This window comes from Rutidosis leptorrhynchoides, chromosome 1, assembly GCF_046630445.1.
Source record: "Rutidosis leptorrhynchoides isolate AG116_Rl617_1_P2 chromosome 1, CSIRO_AGI_Rlap_v1, whole genome shotgun sequence".
Classification (NCBI taxonomy): Eukaryota; Viridiplantae; Streptophyta; class Magnoliopsida; order Asterales; family Asteraceae; genus Rutidosis; species Rutidosis leptorrhynchoides.
In genome coordinates this window covers 535,349,070-535,366,668 of record NC_092333.1, presented here as the reverse complement: position 1 = coordinate 535,366,668, position 17,599 = coordinate 535,349,070, and the positions used below count along the sequence as shown (strand labels likewise).

At 38.3% G+C, this 17,599-nt stretch overlaps 1 protein-coding gene across 2 annotated transcripts; it reads left to right on the top strand.

Annotated features, from left to right (window-relative positions):
* Nucleotides 1-3,286: 3,286 nt before the first annotated feature.
* LOC139877696 (uncharacterized) lies at nucleotides 3,287-17,106 on the top strand. 2 transcript variants are annotated; one of them, XM_071865133.1, is made up of 5 exons: nucleotides 3,287-3,628; nucleotides 5,383-5,444; nucleotides 7,686-7,881; nucleotides 8,605-8,777; nucleotides 16,680-17,106. In XM_071865133.1, the coding sequence occupies exons 2-5, from the start codon at nucleotides 5,383-5,385 to the stop codon at nucleotides 16,762-16,764; spliced, it is 516 nt and encodes a 171-aa protein (XP_071721234.1). In that variant the 5' UTR covers nucleotides 3,287-3,628; the 3' UTR covers nucleotides 16,765-17,106. The 2 variants fall into 2 exon arrangements, with proteins under 2 accessions (XP_071721234.1, XP_071721227.1); XM_071865126.1 differs by having other exon boundaries at nucleotides 16,650-17,106.
* Nucleotides 17,107-17,599: the final 493 nt, after the last annotated feature.

The window sequence follows — 17,599 nt, the reverse complement described above, 5'->3', positions numbered from 1 at the left end:
TTAGACAAATATTGACCAACACATAAATATATATAATTAATTTAGGTTCGTGAATCCGAGGCCAACCTTGCACTTGTTGAATGACGTTATATGTATTTTTACTACGAAATACAGTATGGTGAGTTTCATTTGCCTTTTTACCCTTTATATTTTTGGGCTGAGAATACATGCGCAATTTTTATAAATGTTTTACGAAATAGACACAAGTAATCGAAACTACATTATATGGTTGAATTATCGAAGTCGAATATGCCCCTTTTTATTAAGTCTGGTAATCTAAGAATTAGGGAACAGACACCCTAATTGACGCGAATCCTAAAGATAGATCTATTGGGCCTAACAAACCCCATTCAAAGTACCAGATGCTTTAGTACTTCGAAATTTATATCATGTCCGAAGGAGGATCTCGGAATGATAGGGGATATTCTTATATGTATCTAGTTAATGTCGGTTACCAGGTGTTCACCATATGAATGATTATTTTTGTCTCTATGCATGGGACGTATATTTATGAGAACTGGAAATGAAATTCTTGTGGTCTATTAAAATGATGGAAATAAATGATTATGATAAACTAATGAACTCACCAACCTTTTGGTTGACACTTTAAAGCATGTTTATTCTCAGGTGTTAAAGAAATCTTCCGCTGTGCATTTGCTCATTTTAAAGATATTACTTGGAGTCTTTCATAGCATATTTCGAAGAACGTTGCATTCGAGTCATTGAGTTCATCAAAGATTATTATTAAATCAATTTATAGTTGGATAGTGGATATTATGAAATGATATGCATGCCTGTCAATTTTCGATGTAAAGAAAGATTGTCTTTTAAAAACGAATGCAATGTTTGTAAAATGTATCATATAGAGGTCAAATACCTCGCAATGTAATCAACTATTGTGAATCGTTTATAATGTATATGAACGGGTCCTTTCAACAGCTAACTCGAGATTACTGCCAATGGTGTCTAATAGTTCGTTCCAATAATATATATAGAAGAAGTCAAAATGATATGTCAAAACTTTGTATACGAATCCACGGTGATCAAGTCATATATATATGGTGCCTTACAATCTTTATTAAGACTATAATATATTGTCGTAGAACTTAATCACGACTATTATAAATTATATTTCCATAAGTTCGGAAACAAGACATGTATAAATACATGTAGGATACAAGGTAAGTTAGCTATGATAAGGTTAGCATCCATTTTTATTAATCAAAACCGTAGCTAAAAACAAACAAAAATATCCAATTTTGTTTTACCTATAATTTCATCGTTACAAATCCGTTTTGAGTGATTTGACTTGCCATGGTTTTGTATCGAACCATTACTTATTAATCTAAACAGAAAAAGTATATGTTTATAGTCGAAAATACAGCTTAGGTGTCAAATACAAGAAGATAGTCATATCCGTCGTAAGAACGACATCTTGATGACTCTTTTGAAAAACATACTTCCAATTAGAGTTTAACCATGGATTTTGGATATATTTCATATCCATATAAAATAAGATTTTATGTATATAACCAATTGTTATTATATATAATGAGATACTTAAATATCATTTTAACAAATCATAAGTATATATATATCCATATATACATCATTATATAATTATTTCAATTTATGACGTTCGTGAATCGTCAGACAAACTGGGTGGCCAAACGTTTGTATAAAATTCATTGCAAATAACCAATTCTTAATGAGTTTGATTGCTTAACATGTTGGAAACATTAATTATGTAAATATTAATCTTCAATATATTAGCGAAAAAATCCGGGTCGTTACAGCCACACACAAACCAAACAATCTATAAACAACAAAGTGAACATGAAGTACCAACACACTAAACTAGCAAAAACAAGAAACAAAAAACATACAAAGAACTACCTAACACTACTTACTCTTCTCAATTGCACAATTACCTTTCCGGTTCTTGATAATCGGTTTAACTACCACACCACCAACTTTAATACGATTAACACATTTACACGATCGATTGACATACAAGTTGGAAAGCACATTTGACGTGTCATTGCTAATACGCGTACCTGATTTCGATGATGGAGGAATCACCCCTTCATTCACCAACCCTTCAAAGAAACCAACGTTACCGATCGACACCTTATTCAAAATCTATTACCACCTTCATCGACAACCACGTGATCTTTAAACAAATTTTGTACTGCTTCTCTAAAATCGATGTCGTCCTTGTTATCTGGTAAACAAAACGAATTAGAGTCACCTCTTTTCACCTTAATCTTACTCTGTCTTTTATCGACACAGCGTTCGACCTCCTTACCACCAACTCCTTCACCAGCTTCGATCCCCCAGGCCACCACCAGTGGCGGAACTTGAACCCGACCACAGAGTGGGTAAATTAGTGACAGGAGGGGTAAACACTAAAAAAACCTTATTTTTTAGTAAAAAAGAAAATTTATAGTGTAAAACTTTTTTCCCGAAAAAGTGAGACGGGGCGAGCTCCCCCTCCGGAGTAGCTAATGTTCCGCCCCTGGCCACCACCATTGCACTTCGACACCCCTTCTGATAACGAGTACGTACATGACACACTCTTTGGAAAGAAAACAGACATATACTAGCTGTTGGGGAGCCTATTACGCTCAACAAGTCAACTGATTCAATGCCCAATTTTCAATTATTGCAAAATGAAGTGACGAGATTTTGATCTTCTCATGCTTCTAGCTAGGTTTGTCATTCTTCATCTTTATCTGTACAAAACACCCCCCTCAAGTTAAATATAGACATGATTACGAAAACAGTCCTTGTGGTTTACACAAATTACACGTTCAGTTCCTAAACTATTTTTATTGTATGGACAGTCCTCGTGGTTTGCACATCTTGCATTCACAGTCCCAAACAGGCGAACCTAGTGCTTTAGGGGTGGGGTCCTATGACCCCATTAGTTTGAAATTTTTTTAATATTATGTACTCTTCAAATTGTATAGGACACAATTAAATTTAAGTATAGAGCCCCATATATTTGTAAAATAATGAGTTTTTTGAAAGTAAACAACCACTAAAGTGCCCTTAAAATATAATTAGCTTCGAAATTTTTTTTTGGGACCCCATAGGATTTTCATCCTAGATTCGCCACTGGTCCCAAACCCTAACCGTCGTTAAAAAAATCCTTTAACTCTCGAGACATGCTACGCATCTGAGGCTAATTTCGTCATTTTACTTCTTCCTTAATTTATCTTCTTTCTACTCCCCTAAATTTTCATACCCAGATATTCAAACACAACTCTGAATTTCCAGATCTAAACAAATTATGCAACTTCCTAAAGTTTGAATCCAAATCGTGGATAAATTAAGGTAATTTTATAAGAGATGAAACAAACATCAAACATACTGATGGTAATTTTTTCTTTGGCTCCCGATCTCGTTTGTAACCAATTGAACACAACAGTACCGATTACGCTCAAGTAATCATTGTGACAGATGCGAGAAACGTCATAATCATGACGGGGATCTTCATCGATGGTACGATTGAAATCATCGTAATCGGGGACCTAAGCGGAGTTCCTATTGAAACTTATGGTACGGTACGATTGAAATTGAAATCAAGCTTACGCTCAACTATTTATCATTAATTAGAATCAAGGTTAGTTATCCAACCAATTGCTCATGCGATTCATTAAGCTTTAAGTGAGATAATCGATTTCCATTGCTAGGGTTTTGAACAACGGTTGTAACTGCTACATTGCTTATTAATCTTTACACGTCTTGTTTAATTTGTTAATTTAGTTCACCTACTCTATATACTAGAGTACCTTATAGAGAATGCTAGTGCTGATGATTTAAAGTTAAACATGCTAATTTATTTATTTTTAACATCAAAAGGTGGAACTTTTGTGAACTTTCTAAGAATGTTTACAGAATGTATAGAAACTTATATCTCATGAATGTTGTGCTAGTTATTAACATAACGCACAGCATGTTTGAAAATATGTATGTAGATCAGGGCTTGAAGATAATGCAGACCTGAGACCTCAAATATTAGAATCTGTACACAAACAAAAATTCACATTTTCAGATTTTTTTATAGAGCACGTGTAAAGTATTCATATTACAATTATGATATCCTCGTATTGTTGTAGAGGTACTTCCTCAAAGTTATGGAACCATCAGTAGCTACCATATAATGAAATTTGTCAAGGGCAGAATGTCGTTAAATAGAATGCCAAATTTCTTAACTTTTGAATTGGGTACTTGGCATCCCTTAAGAATACCTGCAAAGGTTATATATATGCTACTTCAGATGAACTGTTAAGTTGTTTAATTTTTTTTGTATTGCCCAACTTATTGAGTAGTGCCTTTAGCCTCTGATCAAAAAGTAACATGACTCTCTAACTTATCTGCTAAGAAGGATATTCAAGTGGTACCATTGCAACGAGTGTAGAGTAGATATGCAGTATATGCTCCACAGCTAGGAAATGATGATTCATGCATAATACACTGTATTTTAAGTGTAGAGATATTAATCGAGTCAACAGCAAGCGTCGATTGACTTGACTGTCACATGCCTAAATTGAACTTCAGGTAGGTTTAAAACCCATGGAAATTTGATTTCTACCATTTTCATAGCGTCTCATAATTTTTTTCCTTTTATTAACCTATTTATTGGCCGGAGGTCCATTTAGAAGTAATCTCTCTATCCATAGAACATTGAGAAAGAGGACTTTCTCTACTCTTGGAGTGTTCCACTCTTGGTGGAGAATGACTTCTCCTTCCATGATAGGGGAAGGATTTTCTACATGTTACCTCCCTCATACCCTACTTTTGTGAGATTGGGTTTTGTTCTTGTAGATATGCGTGTTTTTCCTCCGTATTCTATTAAACATGAATCTTTAGTTTATTTGCTAAGAAGAATATTCAAGTAGTACCGTAGGAACTAGTGTAATACATATATAGGCTGTGCCTCGAAAATTGTATTTTGAAAGCCAAAAGTTCATTTGTATATTTATTTTTGGTAACCTACAAAGTGTTTATCGTGCGAGTTGGATATACAAAAAAGGGATAAAAGGGATAATAGAACAGTAAAAGAGAAACTTAAGACAAAACAGTATTACTAGTTATAGTGGTTGAAAAGTCCCCCAAATAGTCCTCGAATTGTCGGGGTTTTGATGTAGTCCGACTAGTACTGAAAGGTTGGTTCAACATTACTTGTATAGTTGTATATGGTTATACCCTGTACATAGATTATATTTTCCATTTATTGCTAACGTTGATCGATCATAGTTAAAATCTTAAATAATAGAAAAAAGGAGTAAAAAAGAAAATTATCTTGTTAAAAATCTAACTTGGTAAGTTACTGCTCACAAAGGTCTAATACTTGAAAACTTTTGTACCTTGCAGATGCCGATCCTAGTCAACAGAGGATGGGTCCCACGAAGTTGGAGACACAACTCATTGAAGGGGTAACATGAAGATATATATATATATATATATATATATATATATATATATATATATATATATATATGGGCAGGATCAATGGAGAAGTAACCAATCGGGGGAAAGCGGGGGAAGCAAAATTTTTTTTTTTTTTTTTCGTTTTTTGAAAAAACTTTGTTCACGAACATTATAGATTAGATGAAATTTTGAACATTTAGAAAAGACACTTCGTGATGAATGTTATTATTTTGGCGGGAAAACGATCGACAAAAATAACATTCAAGATAATATTATTCGTGAAGAATGTTAACGTTTTTTTTTCTTCATGTTTTGTGAAGTAAAATTTAGCCCGATTTAGAATTTAGGGTTTAGGGTGTAGGGTTTAGGGTTTGGTGTTTTGGGTTTATTCCATCAACCCAAAACACCAAACCCTAAACCCTAAACTCTAAACCGTTTGTGTTAAAAATTCAATCTAAATCCTAAATCTAAACCCTAAATCTAAACCCTAAACCCTAAATTTCTAAACCCTAATATCTAAACACTATAAACCCTAATATCTAAACCCTAATATCTAAACCCTAATATCTAAAACCTCAACATACGCTCGAAAAATACGATAATTGTTATATATTACTTCTTCGAGCGTTTTCCCGCCAAAATAAAAATATTTATCACAAAGTGTCTTTATTAAATGTTCATATTTTCAACCAATCTATAATGTTCGTGAACAAAGTTTTTTCAAAAAACGAAAAAAAAAAAATTTGATTCCCCTCGCTTCCCCCTATTGGTTACTTCCCTCTTGATCCTACCACTATATATATATATATATATATATATATATATATATATATATATATATATATATATATAGTCGTAGGATCAATGGGGAAGTAACCAAGCGGGGGGAAGCAAATATTTTTTATTTTTTTTAAAAAAAAAAAAAACTTTTTTCACGAAGATTATAGATTGGATGATAATATGAACATTTAATAAAGACACTTTGTGATAAATGTTTTTATTTTGGCGGGGAAACGCTCGAAGAAGTAATATATAACAATTATCGTGTTTTTCGAGCGTATGTTGAGGTTTTAGATATTAGGGTTTAGAAATTTAGGGTTTAGGGTTTAGGGTTTAGATTTAGGATTTAGATTGAGTTTTTAACACGAACGGCTTAGAGTTTAGGGTTTAGGGTTTGGTGTTTTGGGTTTATGGAATAAACCCAAAACACCTAACGCTAAACTCTAAATCGGGCTAAATTTTACTTCACAAAACATGAAAAAAAACGTTCACATTCTTCACGAACAATATTATATTGAATGTTATTTTTGTCGATCGTTTTCCCGCCTAAATAATAACATTCTTCACGAAGTGTCTTTTCTAAATGTTCATATTTTCGTGTGATCTTGATGCCGGAAAAAAAAATTCAAAAAAAAAAGGGGAAAATTTTTTTTTTGCTTCCCCCCGTTTCCCCCCGATTGCTTACTTCCCCATTGATCATGCCCCTATATAGTGGTAGGATCAAGGGGGAAGTAACCACTCAGGGAAAGCGGGGGGAAGCAATTTTTTTTTTCGTTTTTTGAAAAAACTTTGTTCACGAACATTATAGATTGGATGAAAATATGAATATTTAATAAAGACACTTTGTGATAAATGTTTTTATTTGACGGGAAAACGCTCGAAGAAGTAATATATAACAATTATCGTGTTTTTCGAGCGTATGTTGAGGTTTTAGATATTAGGGTTTAGATATTAGGGTTTATAGGGTTTAGATATTAGGGTTTAGAAATTTAGGATTTAGATTTAGTTTTTAACACGAACGGTTTAGAGTTTAGGGTTTAGGGTTTGGTGTTTTGGGTTTATGGAATAAACCCAAAACACCAAACCCTAAACATTAAACCCTAAACCCTAAACTCTAAATCGGGCTAAATTTTACTTCACAAAACATGAAAAAAAACGTTCACATTCTTCACGAACAATATTATCTTGAATGTTATTTTTGTCGATCGTTTTCCCGCCAAAATAATAACATTCATCACGAAGTGTCTTTTCTAAATGTTCATATTTTCGTGTGATCTTGATGCCGGAAAAAAGTTCCAAAAAAAACGGAAAAAAAAATTGCTTCCCCCCGATTGGTTACTTCCCCATTGATCCTGTCCATATATATATATAAGTGATAAACGACAAGCAGCAGCTTCGAGTTCTTACCATAATGTGAATGTGTTTCCACATGTGAAGGATCATTCTATTATTGATCGTTTTGGCAGGATGAGAATCGGAGAGAAAGGAAAGAATGTAAGTGATAAACGAGCAGCGCTTGGAGTGGAGAATGTGGATCGGATTAAGAAAACGGATGTGGAGCGGGTTAAGTTGCCTAAAAGTATTTCTGTTCGATGTAATGTATATGGAAGTACTGTACGGGCTCGTGTTGAGGATCGGGTCAAAAAAGTCACTTCTGACATGGTAAGATAATAAATCTTGTTCACTATTGATTACTTAGTTGTCTTTACTTCTTTAAGGGTTTAGTTTTCTGATTAATCTTAATAAAAGCATCAATAATTAACTGACAATAATGATAGACATGATACTTATTTGATAAGGGTCTTTGACAATTTTGATTTTAGATTACTTATGACAATTTTGATTTTAGATGAGACACTTTTGTTTCTATTTCAATCATTAAAGCAGAGTTGGTGATATTCTTGAACCTCTGTTTAACAACATATAAAGCAGTTCTATATAGATGCAAGGATATATCGGTCTAAAAAGATCATTTACTTGGGCTCGAATTATGCAGAAAGTACATATTACTTCTCTCTGTATCAACTAAAGAAGATATTAGTGCCAAACTGAGCCATATGTTTTGGCTCTAACTGTATTTGAGGATGGTTATGCTCCATCCAGTAGATACTGAAATAGAGATCATTAAATTTAGTAGGACCTGCAATATCTTTTGGCTAACTGATCTTTATAGAATTAGTCATGCTGCATCTTAGTTTCAAAATCTTTGATTGATCTCGTCACATACTGCTACAGTGCTATGACATTAAGAACTTGTAATTTGTGTATCATTGTTATGCGATGACTAGTAATGTACTTAATCAAAGTTATTCTTTTAGTCCAACCTTATTCAAGAAACCATTACTTTATTCATTTGTTGGTTTCCTCTATGTTTGTGATGTGTAGCAAAAGGTTTATGTACGTGGAAAGAAAGAGGAGCAACCATTGGAACTGCAAGTATCATTGTTATGTGAGTCGCAGCAGCAACAATTGACCATTGGTACATCTCTTGCATGCCTAGTACTTAGTTGGCTACTGGAACTACTTCTTCTAAGTTCATCGGCTCAAACTCAATCCAGGTGTTTATATTTCTTAGTAAATCAATCTTTTGTTTTTTTATTAACTAAAAGAATAAGGAAAAAGAAAGATCAAAAAAGAACATTATAAGTAAATAGAAAGCTAAAATACATGTAAAAAAAAAAAAAAAAAAAAAAAAAAAAACTTTCGTCCAACGGACGGGCTCATAAAAATAGTATTTATATATGTTATGTTATATTTTGTTTTTTAGCATTATTTTGCGTGGATCAATTAGTGATCTAAAATGTGTATGAATAGTAGTGTAGAATAACTTTGAACCTTATAAGAAATGACCATTTGTAATGTTGAAATTTATCTTCACTTGCTTGAAAAAATGCATTGCTACTTGCTAAACAGAATGATGTATGGGTATGATTGTTTTATGTAAGATTTGTGGTTCCAAAATCTGAATATGCATGTGATCAAACATAAATCTGTCACCGAAGCTAGATCTATGTTGAGTTTCATATGGGAGTGTTTAAGTACGATCGTGGCTTTGACTTTGACGATGAGCAAAATGCTGGTTAATCATCTCGGTTTGACTTTGACTAGAGACGATTTGCAAAACGTGGTTGACTTAATGGAGCCGTACGATCAGATAACAAACGAGATTGAATATCTAAATGTTCCCCTTGATGTAAGCATATTGCTACTTATTAATGATGGTTTTATCATTCATCGTTTATCATTCATATGGGAGTGTTTAAGTACGATCGTGGCTTTGACTTTGACGATGAGCAAAATGCTGGTTAATCATCTCGGTTTGACTTTGACTAGAGACGATTTGCAAAACGTGGTTGACTTAATGGAGCCGTACGATCAGATAACAAACGAGATTGAATATCTAAATGTTCCCCTTGATGTAAGCATATTGCTACTTATTAATGATGGTTTTATCATTCATCGTTTATCATTCATCAGTTACTTTTATCATTCATTTGATATTTTTATCAATTATCTGGTATTTGATGAATGATAAATGCTTGATGAATGATACTGTTTTTTGATAAATGAGAAGTGTTTGATTATTGATACCATTATGATGAATGATAATCGTTTTCCGATAAAAGATAAATGTTTTTATATGAATGACAACAATTAGATGAATGATAATTGTTTGATGAATGATAAAAGATAAGTGTTTTTTTTATCATTCATCGGGTATTTTTTTATCCTTCATCAACTACTTTTATCATTCATTTGTTATTTTTATGATTCATCGGGTATTTTTATCATTCATCGGGGTTTTTTTTTTAATCATTCATCAGCTACTCTTATTATTCATTTGGTATTTTTATCATTCATCGGGTATTTTTTTTATCATTCATCAACTACTTTTATCATTCATTTGGTATTTTTATCATTCATCGGTTATTTTTATCATTCATCACGTTCTTTTAGCATTCTTCGCTTATTATTCATCAGCTATCTTTATCATTCACTGCATATTTTTATCATTCATCGGATATTTTTTTTATCATTCATCACGTTCTTTTATCATTCATCGTTTATCATTCATCAGCTACTCTTGTCATTCATTTGATATTTTTATCAATTATCTGGTATTTTGATGAATGATACATGCTTGATGAATGATACTGTTTTTTGATAAATGAGAAGTGTTTGATGAATGATAATCGTTTTTCGATAAAAGATAAGTGTTTTTTTATATGAATGACAACAATTAGATGAATGATAATTGTTTGATAATTGGGCATTTGGTCTAGTGGTACGATTCTCGCTTTCGGTGCGGGAGGTCCCGAGTTCGATTCTCGGAATGCCCCATTTTTTTTATAAAAGTAATCATGATAACGGTTTGATGAATAATAATGGTTTGATGAATGATAATATTTTGATGCAAGATAATTGTTTTGTGATGAATGATAATTGTTTTCCTTTTGAATGATAACATTTTTGACTTCTAATTGACATGTGATTGTTATTAAAACTTTTATTATACATCATATTTTTTTTTCTCATTCATCTATTTTTTATATCATTCATCAGTTTTTTTTTTTTTTTTTTTTATCATTCATCATATTTTTATAAATGATAACTAATTAATGAATGATAACTTAGATGAATGATAACTTTTTTCTGATGAATGATAACTTTTTTCTGATAAATGATAATTGTTGCTTTTATGAATCATAACTGTTTGATGAATGATAAATTGTTTTAATGAATGATAACCATTTTGTGATTAATGGTTATTGCTTTCTTATGATAACTATTGGATGAAAGATAACTCAGATGAATGCTAGTTTTTTTCTGAAGAATGATAATTGTTGCTTTTATGAATCATAAGTGTTTAACGAATGGTAATTTTTTGATGAATGATAGTTGTTTTTCGATGAATGATAATTATTTTGTGATAAATAATTTAATGAATGATAATCATTTTGGGTGGTGGTAGTGGTTGGTGGTGGTGGTGGTGGTAGTGGTGGTTGGTGGTGGTGGGTGGTAGTGGTTGGTGGTGGTGGTAGTGGGTGGTGGTTGATTGTGGTGGTAGTTGATGGTGGTGGGTGGTGGTGGTGGTTGGTGGGTGGTGGCGGTGGTGGTGGTTGGTGTTGGTGGGTGGTAGTGGTTGGTGGTGGTTGATTGGTTGGAGGTGGTTGGTTGTGGTAGTTGGTGGTGGTGGTAGGTGGTGATGGTAGGTTGTAGTGGGTGGTGGTGGTGATGGTTGGTGGTGGTTGGTTGGAGGTCGTTGGTTGTGGTAGTTGGTGGTGGTGGTAGGTGGTGATGGTAGGTTGTGGTGGGTGGTGGGTGGTGATGGTTGGTGGTGGTGGTTGGTAGGTGGTGGTGGTTGGGGTGGTTGGTGGTGGTTGGTGGTGGTGGTTGATTGTGGTGGTAGTTGGTGGTGGTGGTGGGTGGTGTTGGTTGTCGATGGTTGGTGGTGGTGGTGGTGCCAGTGGTTGATGGTAGTGGTTGGTGGTGATGGTGGTGGTTGGTGGATGGTGGGGTGTGGTGGTGGTTGGTGGTGTTTGTTGGTGGTGGTGGTGGTGGGTAGGTTGGTGGGTGGTAGTGGTTGGTGGTTGGTTGTGGTGGTAGTTGGTTGTGGTGGATGGTGGTGGTGGTGGTGGTGGGTGGTGGTAGGTGGTGGTGGAGGTGGTTGGTGGTGGTTGGCGGTGGTGGTTGGTGGATGGTAGTGGTGGTTGTTGTTGGTGGTGGTTGGTGGGTGGTGGGTGGTGGTGGTGGTGGGTGGTTGTGGTGGGTGATGGTGGTTGATGGTGGTGGTTGTTGGTGGTGGTGGTGGTTGGTGGTGTTGGTTGGTGGTGTTAGAAGGTGGTAGTGGTTGGTTGTGGTGGTTGGTTGGTGGTGGTTGGTTGTGGTGGTAGTTGGTGGTGGTTGGTGTTGGTTGATGGTGGTGGTTGGTGGTGGTGGTGTTTGGTGGTGGTTGTTGGTGGTAGTTGGTGGTGGTTAATGGTGGTGGATGGTGGGTGGGTTGTGATAGGTGGTGGTTGGTGGTGGGTGGTTGTGGTGGGGGAGGGGGTGGTGGTGGTTGGTAGTGGTAGGTAGTGATGGTTGGTGGTGGATGATTGGTGGCTGGTGGTGGTGGTTGGTGGTGGTGGGTGGTAGTGGTTGGTGGAGGTGGTTGGTTGTGGTGGTAGTTGGTGGTGGTGGGTGGTGGTTGGTGGTGGTGGTGGTTGATGGTAGTGGTTGGTGGTGATGGTTGGTGGTGGGGGGAGGGGGTGGTGGTGGTTGGCAGTGGTGGGTAGTGATGGTTGGTGGTGGTGGGTGGTGGTGGTTGGTGGTTGGTGGCTAGTGGTCGTTGGTGGTGGTGGTGGGTGGTAGTGGTTGGTTGTGGTGGTAGTTGGTGGTAGGTTGTGGTTGGTGGTGGTTGGTGGTTGATGGTGGCGGTTGGTGGTGGTGGTTGGTGGTGGTGGTGTTGGTGGTAGTGGGTGGTAGTGGTTGGTGTTGCTGGTGGTGGTGTGGTTGGTAATGGTGGTGTGGTTGGTGGTGGTGGTTGTTGGTGGTGGTGTGTGGTGGTGGTTGGTGTGGTCGTTAGTAGTGGTGGATGGAGATGGTTGGTGGTGGTGGTTGGTAGTGGTGGATGGTGGGGTGTGGTGGTGGTTGGTGGTGTTTGTTGGTGGTTGGTTGTGGTGGTAGTGGTTGGTGGTTGGTTGTGGTGGTAGTTGGTGGTGGTTGTGTTTGGTTGTGGTGGTGGTTGTTGATGATGGTTGGTGGTGGGCGGTGGTGGTGTGTGGTGGTGGTTGGTGTGGTCGTTAGTGGTGGTGGATGGAGATGGTTGGTGGTGGTGGTTGGTAGTGGTGGATGGTGGGGTGTGGTGGTGGTTGTTGATGATGGTTGGTGGTGGGCGGTGGTGGTGTGTGGTGGTGGTTGGTGTGGTCGTTAGTGGTGGTGGATGGAGATGGTTGGTGGTGGTGGTTGGTAGTGGTGGATGGTGGGGTGTGGTGGTGTTTGTTGGTGGTTGGTTGTGGTGGTAGTGGGTGGTGGTTGGTTGTGTTTGGTTGTGGTGGTAGGTGGTGGTGGTTGTTGATGTTGATTGGTGGTGGGCGGTGGTGGTGGTAGGTGGTGGTGGTTGATGGTGGTGGTGGTTGGTGGTTGGTGGTGATGGTTGGTGGTGGGGGGAGGGGGTGGTGGTGGTTGGTAGTGGTGGGTAGTGATGGTTGGTGGTGGTGGGTGGTGGTGGTTGGTGGTTGGTGGATGGTGGTGGCTGGTGGTGGTTGGTGGTGGTGGTTGGTTGTGGGTGGTGGTTGGTGGGTGGTGGGTGGTGGTGGTGGTGGTTGGTGGTGGTGGGTGGTAGTGGTTGGTGGTGGTGGTTGGTTGTGGTGGTAGTTGGTGGTGGGTGGTGGTTGGTGGTGGTGGTGGTTGATAGTAGTGGTTGGTGGTGGTGGTTGGTGGTTGTTGGTGGTGGTGGATGGTGGTTGGTGGTGTTGGTTGGTGTTGGTGGTAGTGGTGGTTGGTGGTGGTGGGTGGTAGTGGTTGGTGTTGGTGGTGGTGGTGGTGGTGTGGTTGGTAATGGTGGTGTGGTTGGTGGTGGTGGTTGTTGGTGGTGGTGTGTGGAGGTGGTTGGTGTGGTCGTTAGTAGTGGTGGATGGAGATGGTTGGTGGTGGTGGTTGGTAGTGGTGGATGGTGGGGTGTGGTGGTGGTTGGTGGTGTTTGTTGGTGGTGGTGGTGGTGGTTGGTTGTGGTGGTAGTGGTTGGTGGTTGGTTGTGGTGGTAGTTGGTGGTGGTTGGTTGTGGTGGTAGGTGGTGGTGGTTGTTGATGATGGTTGGTGGTGGGCGGTGGTGGTGGTAGGTGGTGGTGGAGGTGGTGTTTGGTGGTGGTGGTTGTTGGTGGTGGTGGTGGTGATGGTGGTAGTTGGTGGTGGTAAGTGGTGGTGGTAAGTGGTGGTGGTGGTGGTTGATTGTAGTGGGTGGTGGTGGTGGTTGTTGGTGGTGGTAGTGGTGGTGGTTAGTGGTGATGGTGGTTGGTTGGTGGTGTTGGTTGGTTGTGGTGGTAGTTGGTGGTGATTGGTGGTTGGTGGTGGTGGTTGGTGGTGGTGGATGGTGGGTAGGTGGTGGTTGGTGGTGGATGGTGGTAGGTGGTGGTTGGTTGTGGTGGTCGTTGGTGGTGGTGGTTGGTGGTGGTGGGGGGAGGGGGTTGTGGTGGTGGGTAGTGATGGTTGGTGGTGGTGGTGGTTGGTAGTGGTGGTGGTGGTGGGTGGTGGTGGTTGGTGGTGGTGGTTGTTGGTGGTGGTGTGGTTGGTGGTGTGGTTGGTGGTGGTGTGTGGTGGTGGTTGGTGTGGTGGTTAGCGGTGGTGGTGGTGTGTGGTGATGTGTGGTTGGTGGTGGTTGGTTGTGGTGGTTGGTGATGGTGGTGGGTGGTGGTGGTTGGTGGTTGGTGGTGGTGATGGTGGTGTGTGGTGGATTGTGGTGGGTGGTGTTGTTGGTGGTGGTGGTGGTGGGTGGTGGTGGTGGTGGGTGGTGGTGGTAGTGGTGGTTGGTTTTGGTGGTGGTGGTGTGGTTGGTAATGGTGGTGTGGTTGCTGGTGGTGGTTGTTGGTGGTGGTTGGTGTGGTGGTTAGTAGTGGTGGTGGTGTGTGGTGATGTGTGGTTGGTGGTGGTTGGTTGTGGTGGTTGGTGATGGTGGTGGGTGGTGGTTGGTGGTGGTGATGGTGGTATTTGGTGGTGGTTGGTGGTGTGAGGTGGGTGGTGGTGGTAGGTGGTGGTGGTGGTTGGTGGATGGGTGTGGTGGTGGTTAGTGGTGGTGGTGGGTAGTGGTGGTGGTGGTTGGTGGATGGTGGTGGTGGTTGTTGTTGGTGATGGTTGGTGGTGGGTGGTGGTGGTAGGTGGTGGTGGAGGTGGTTGGTGGTGGTGGTTGGTGGATGGTGTTGGTGGTTGTTGGTGGGTGGTGGTGGTGGTGGTGGTGGTAGTTGGTGGTGATGGTGGTTGTGGTGGGTGGTGGTTGTGGTGGTGTTGGTGGCGGTTGGCAGTTGGTGGTGGTGGGTGGTGGTGGTGGTAGGTGGTGGTGGTGGTTGGTGGTGGTGAAAGTGGTTTATAATATGTTAACTTTTGTATAATTTATTTTATTAATCATAATTATTAAAATAACTATTTTACCCTTCCATGCATTTTAAGCCAAAACTAGTTGTGGAGCCCTCGCTTCGCGCCGAGGGCTCTGTTTTGAATGCGAGTTTTAAAAAAAAAAAGGTCTTGATCTATTTTGTAAAAAAAAAAAAATTGGACATCTAACATTGAAGGGTTATTCCTTTTGTGAACGTTGCTTCTTTTAGCGTTCGGGTTTTTTTTAAAAAAAAAAAAAGTTAGTTGATCTATTTTGTAAAAAAGAATGTTTTCGACATCTTTTGGTAGCATTGAAGGGTTGTTCCTTTAACGAAAGTTGCTTCTTTTATCGTTGGAGACAAAAAAAAAAAAAAAAAAAAAACAGTATTGGCCTATGTGGGTCCTACTCTTTGAGCGCAGTGTACAAGTCGGTAAAGCGTGGTGGGTGTTATTATTCAGTATTTTTGGTGTTAGTGATGGGATAAATAATAATTTAGAATATATGTATAAATTGGAGGGTTCGAGTTGTATTTTAATGAAATTTAGGGGGTTAGGTTTGTTAAAAGTGGAAAAATGAATAGTACTATTCATAACTAATAAGACAAATTTTGTCTATTAGTTATATTATATATATTGGTAATGAAGTTTTATGATATTTTGTGGTCCACATTTGCTTATCCGGTTTGTACTCGTTTTAAGTTTAGCCACGGATAGCGCCCATATATATATATATATATAACCCAAAAATACAGAATCTACTGCTACACAGAACACCCGCTCTTGGTGGAGAATTTGGTCTAAGAAGCCAAATACCACCGAAAAGGTTTTTTGGGCACCAATATATGTTGCTCAATGCGTGTATATCTACAAAATTGTTATCAAGACCATAATCCACAAATTGTACATGTTAGATGAAGTTGTTGGAGTTACTCGTGGAAGTGAGAAAGCTATCATCTTTGTAGCAGAAAATAACCCGACTTCATTTCAATGGTTTTATGTTGATGATGTTGCTGGAATTGCTTGTAGCTTTTGGTTCACTAAGAATACCATATATGTTAAAGCAGTCAAATAAAAGTCAACCCGCAAGATAATAACGCTTTGATTCGCAGTTCGGTAATGCCACAGGGCCATCTCAACCATACATTCACTTGGTACGCTAATCGTATCATGGACCTTGCAAAATATATTACTAATATTATGGATTCCCTTTGATCTATTACATGGCTTTTTTGCGATAACGAAGAGTTAAGACTGGTTTTTTGCTTATAATTAGTTTAGGTACTGATCATATTTTTTTTGGTGGCCAACCTTTTTTTTTTACGATAATGAAGAGTTAAGACTGATTTTTTGCTTATTTGTTTCAGTATGCACTGGTTTGCTTTATATAATCTCAGGGTTCCGTGGCAGTTTGTTATCCGTTCTCTTCCTCCTGTCCAGTATATCAGTTGGCGCTTCTGCTACAGTTTTTGGGTGGGATGATTTCCGAACTTATAGCTAATTGGACCATAGATGCTAATAACTAAAGTACATGTAATTAATCAAATATTCTCATACATCAACAACTACATTCGGAAAATTAACCCAAATTGGGAATGGTCTTTTGTTATGTTTACCCTTTTCAACAGTATGATTGCTGGGCTTGTTTAACTTGTGCATGGAGTCAACTTAAATGATCATTGTTCTTGGTGTCATTACATGAGTTGTGTACTGTTAGGTCAAATATAATAGATGATTGCTAGCAGTGGTACAGTTACATAATTTATCTTCAAACACTACAGATTTGTATTAATACGATTCATAATTTCGTTAATATACACAAACAATGAGGGGTATAGCATATGGACTTGATATAAGCACATTTATTGGTTCAGTTATTTGTTCACCCATTTTTTTTTTATTTGGGTGTCAACCTTTAGAACAAAATTTAATAACCTTATTCGAGGTTGAAGGGGATAATGCATGGAAAGATGGAATTGAGCTGCATTAAGTTGCATTGGAATTAAGCTCTCCAATACATATCTACCATGCATCCATAATGTTACAACCCTAGCCTGATTTTGTAAAAACTTATAGTCTGATCATAATACTTTTGACCCGTTTCAACAAGACCCCCAAGTGACTACACCAAGAAAGAATCCCAGAAAATGAAATGGTTCAGCTATCAAACCAACATCTACTGTTTCATTAAATGATAAAATTGGTTTTTTCGTTGCGTCTGTTTTCTACATGCCCAGAAATAATCATTATAGTCCATGACTGCAAACTTTTATCAATCATTGGGTTGAAGATAATGAACACTTTTTCTATGTGCCTT

What these genes read in the sequence shown, in the direction of transcription:
- LOC139877696 (XM_071865126.1), top strand. Translation starts at nt 5,383, where the DNA reads ATGCCGATCCTAGTCAACAGAGGATGGGTCCCACGAAGTTGGAGACAC. An exon ending in AGACACAACTCATTGAAGGG is followed by an intron (nt 5,445 to 7,685) that starts GTAACATGAAGA and finishes TCGTTTTGGCAG; the next exon opens with GATGAGAATCGGAGAGAAAG. An exon ending in TCGGCTCAAACTCAATCCAG is followed by an intron (nt 8,778 to 16,649) that starts GTGTTTATATTT and finishes TATTTGTTTCAG; the next exon opens with TATGCACTGGTTTGCTTTAT.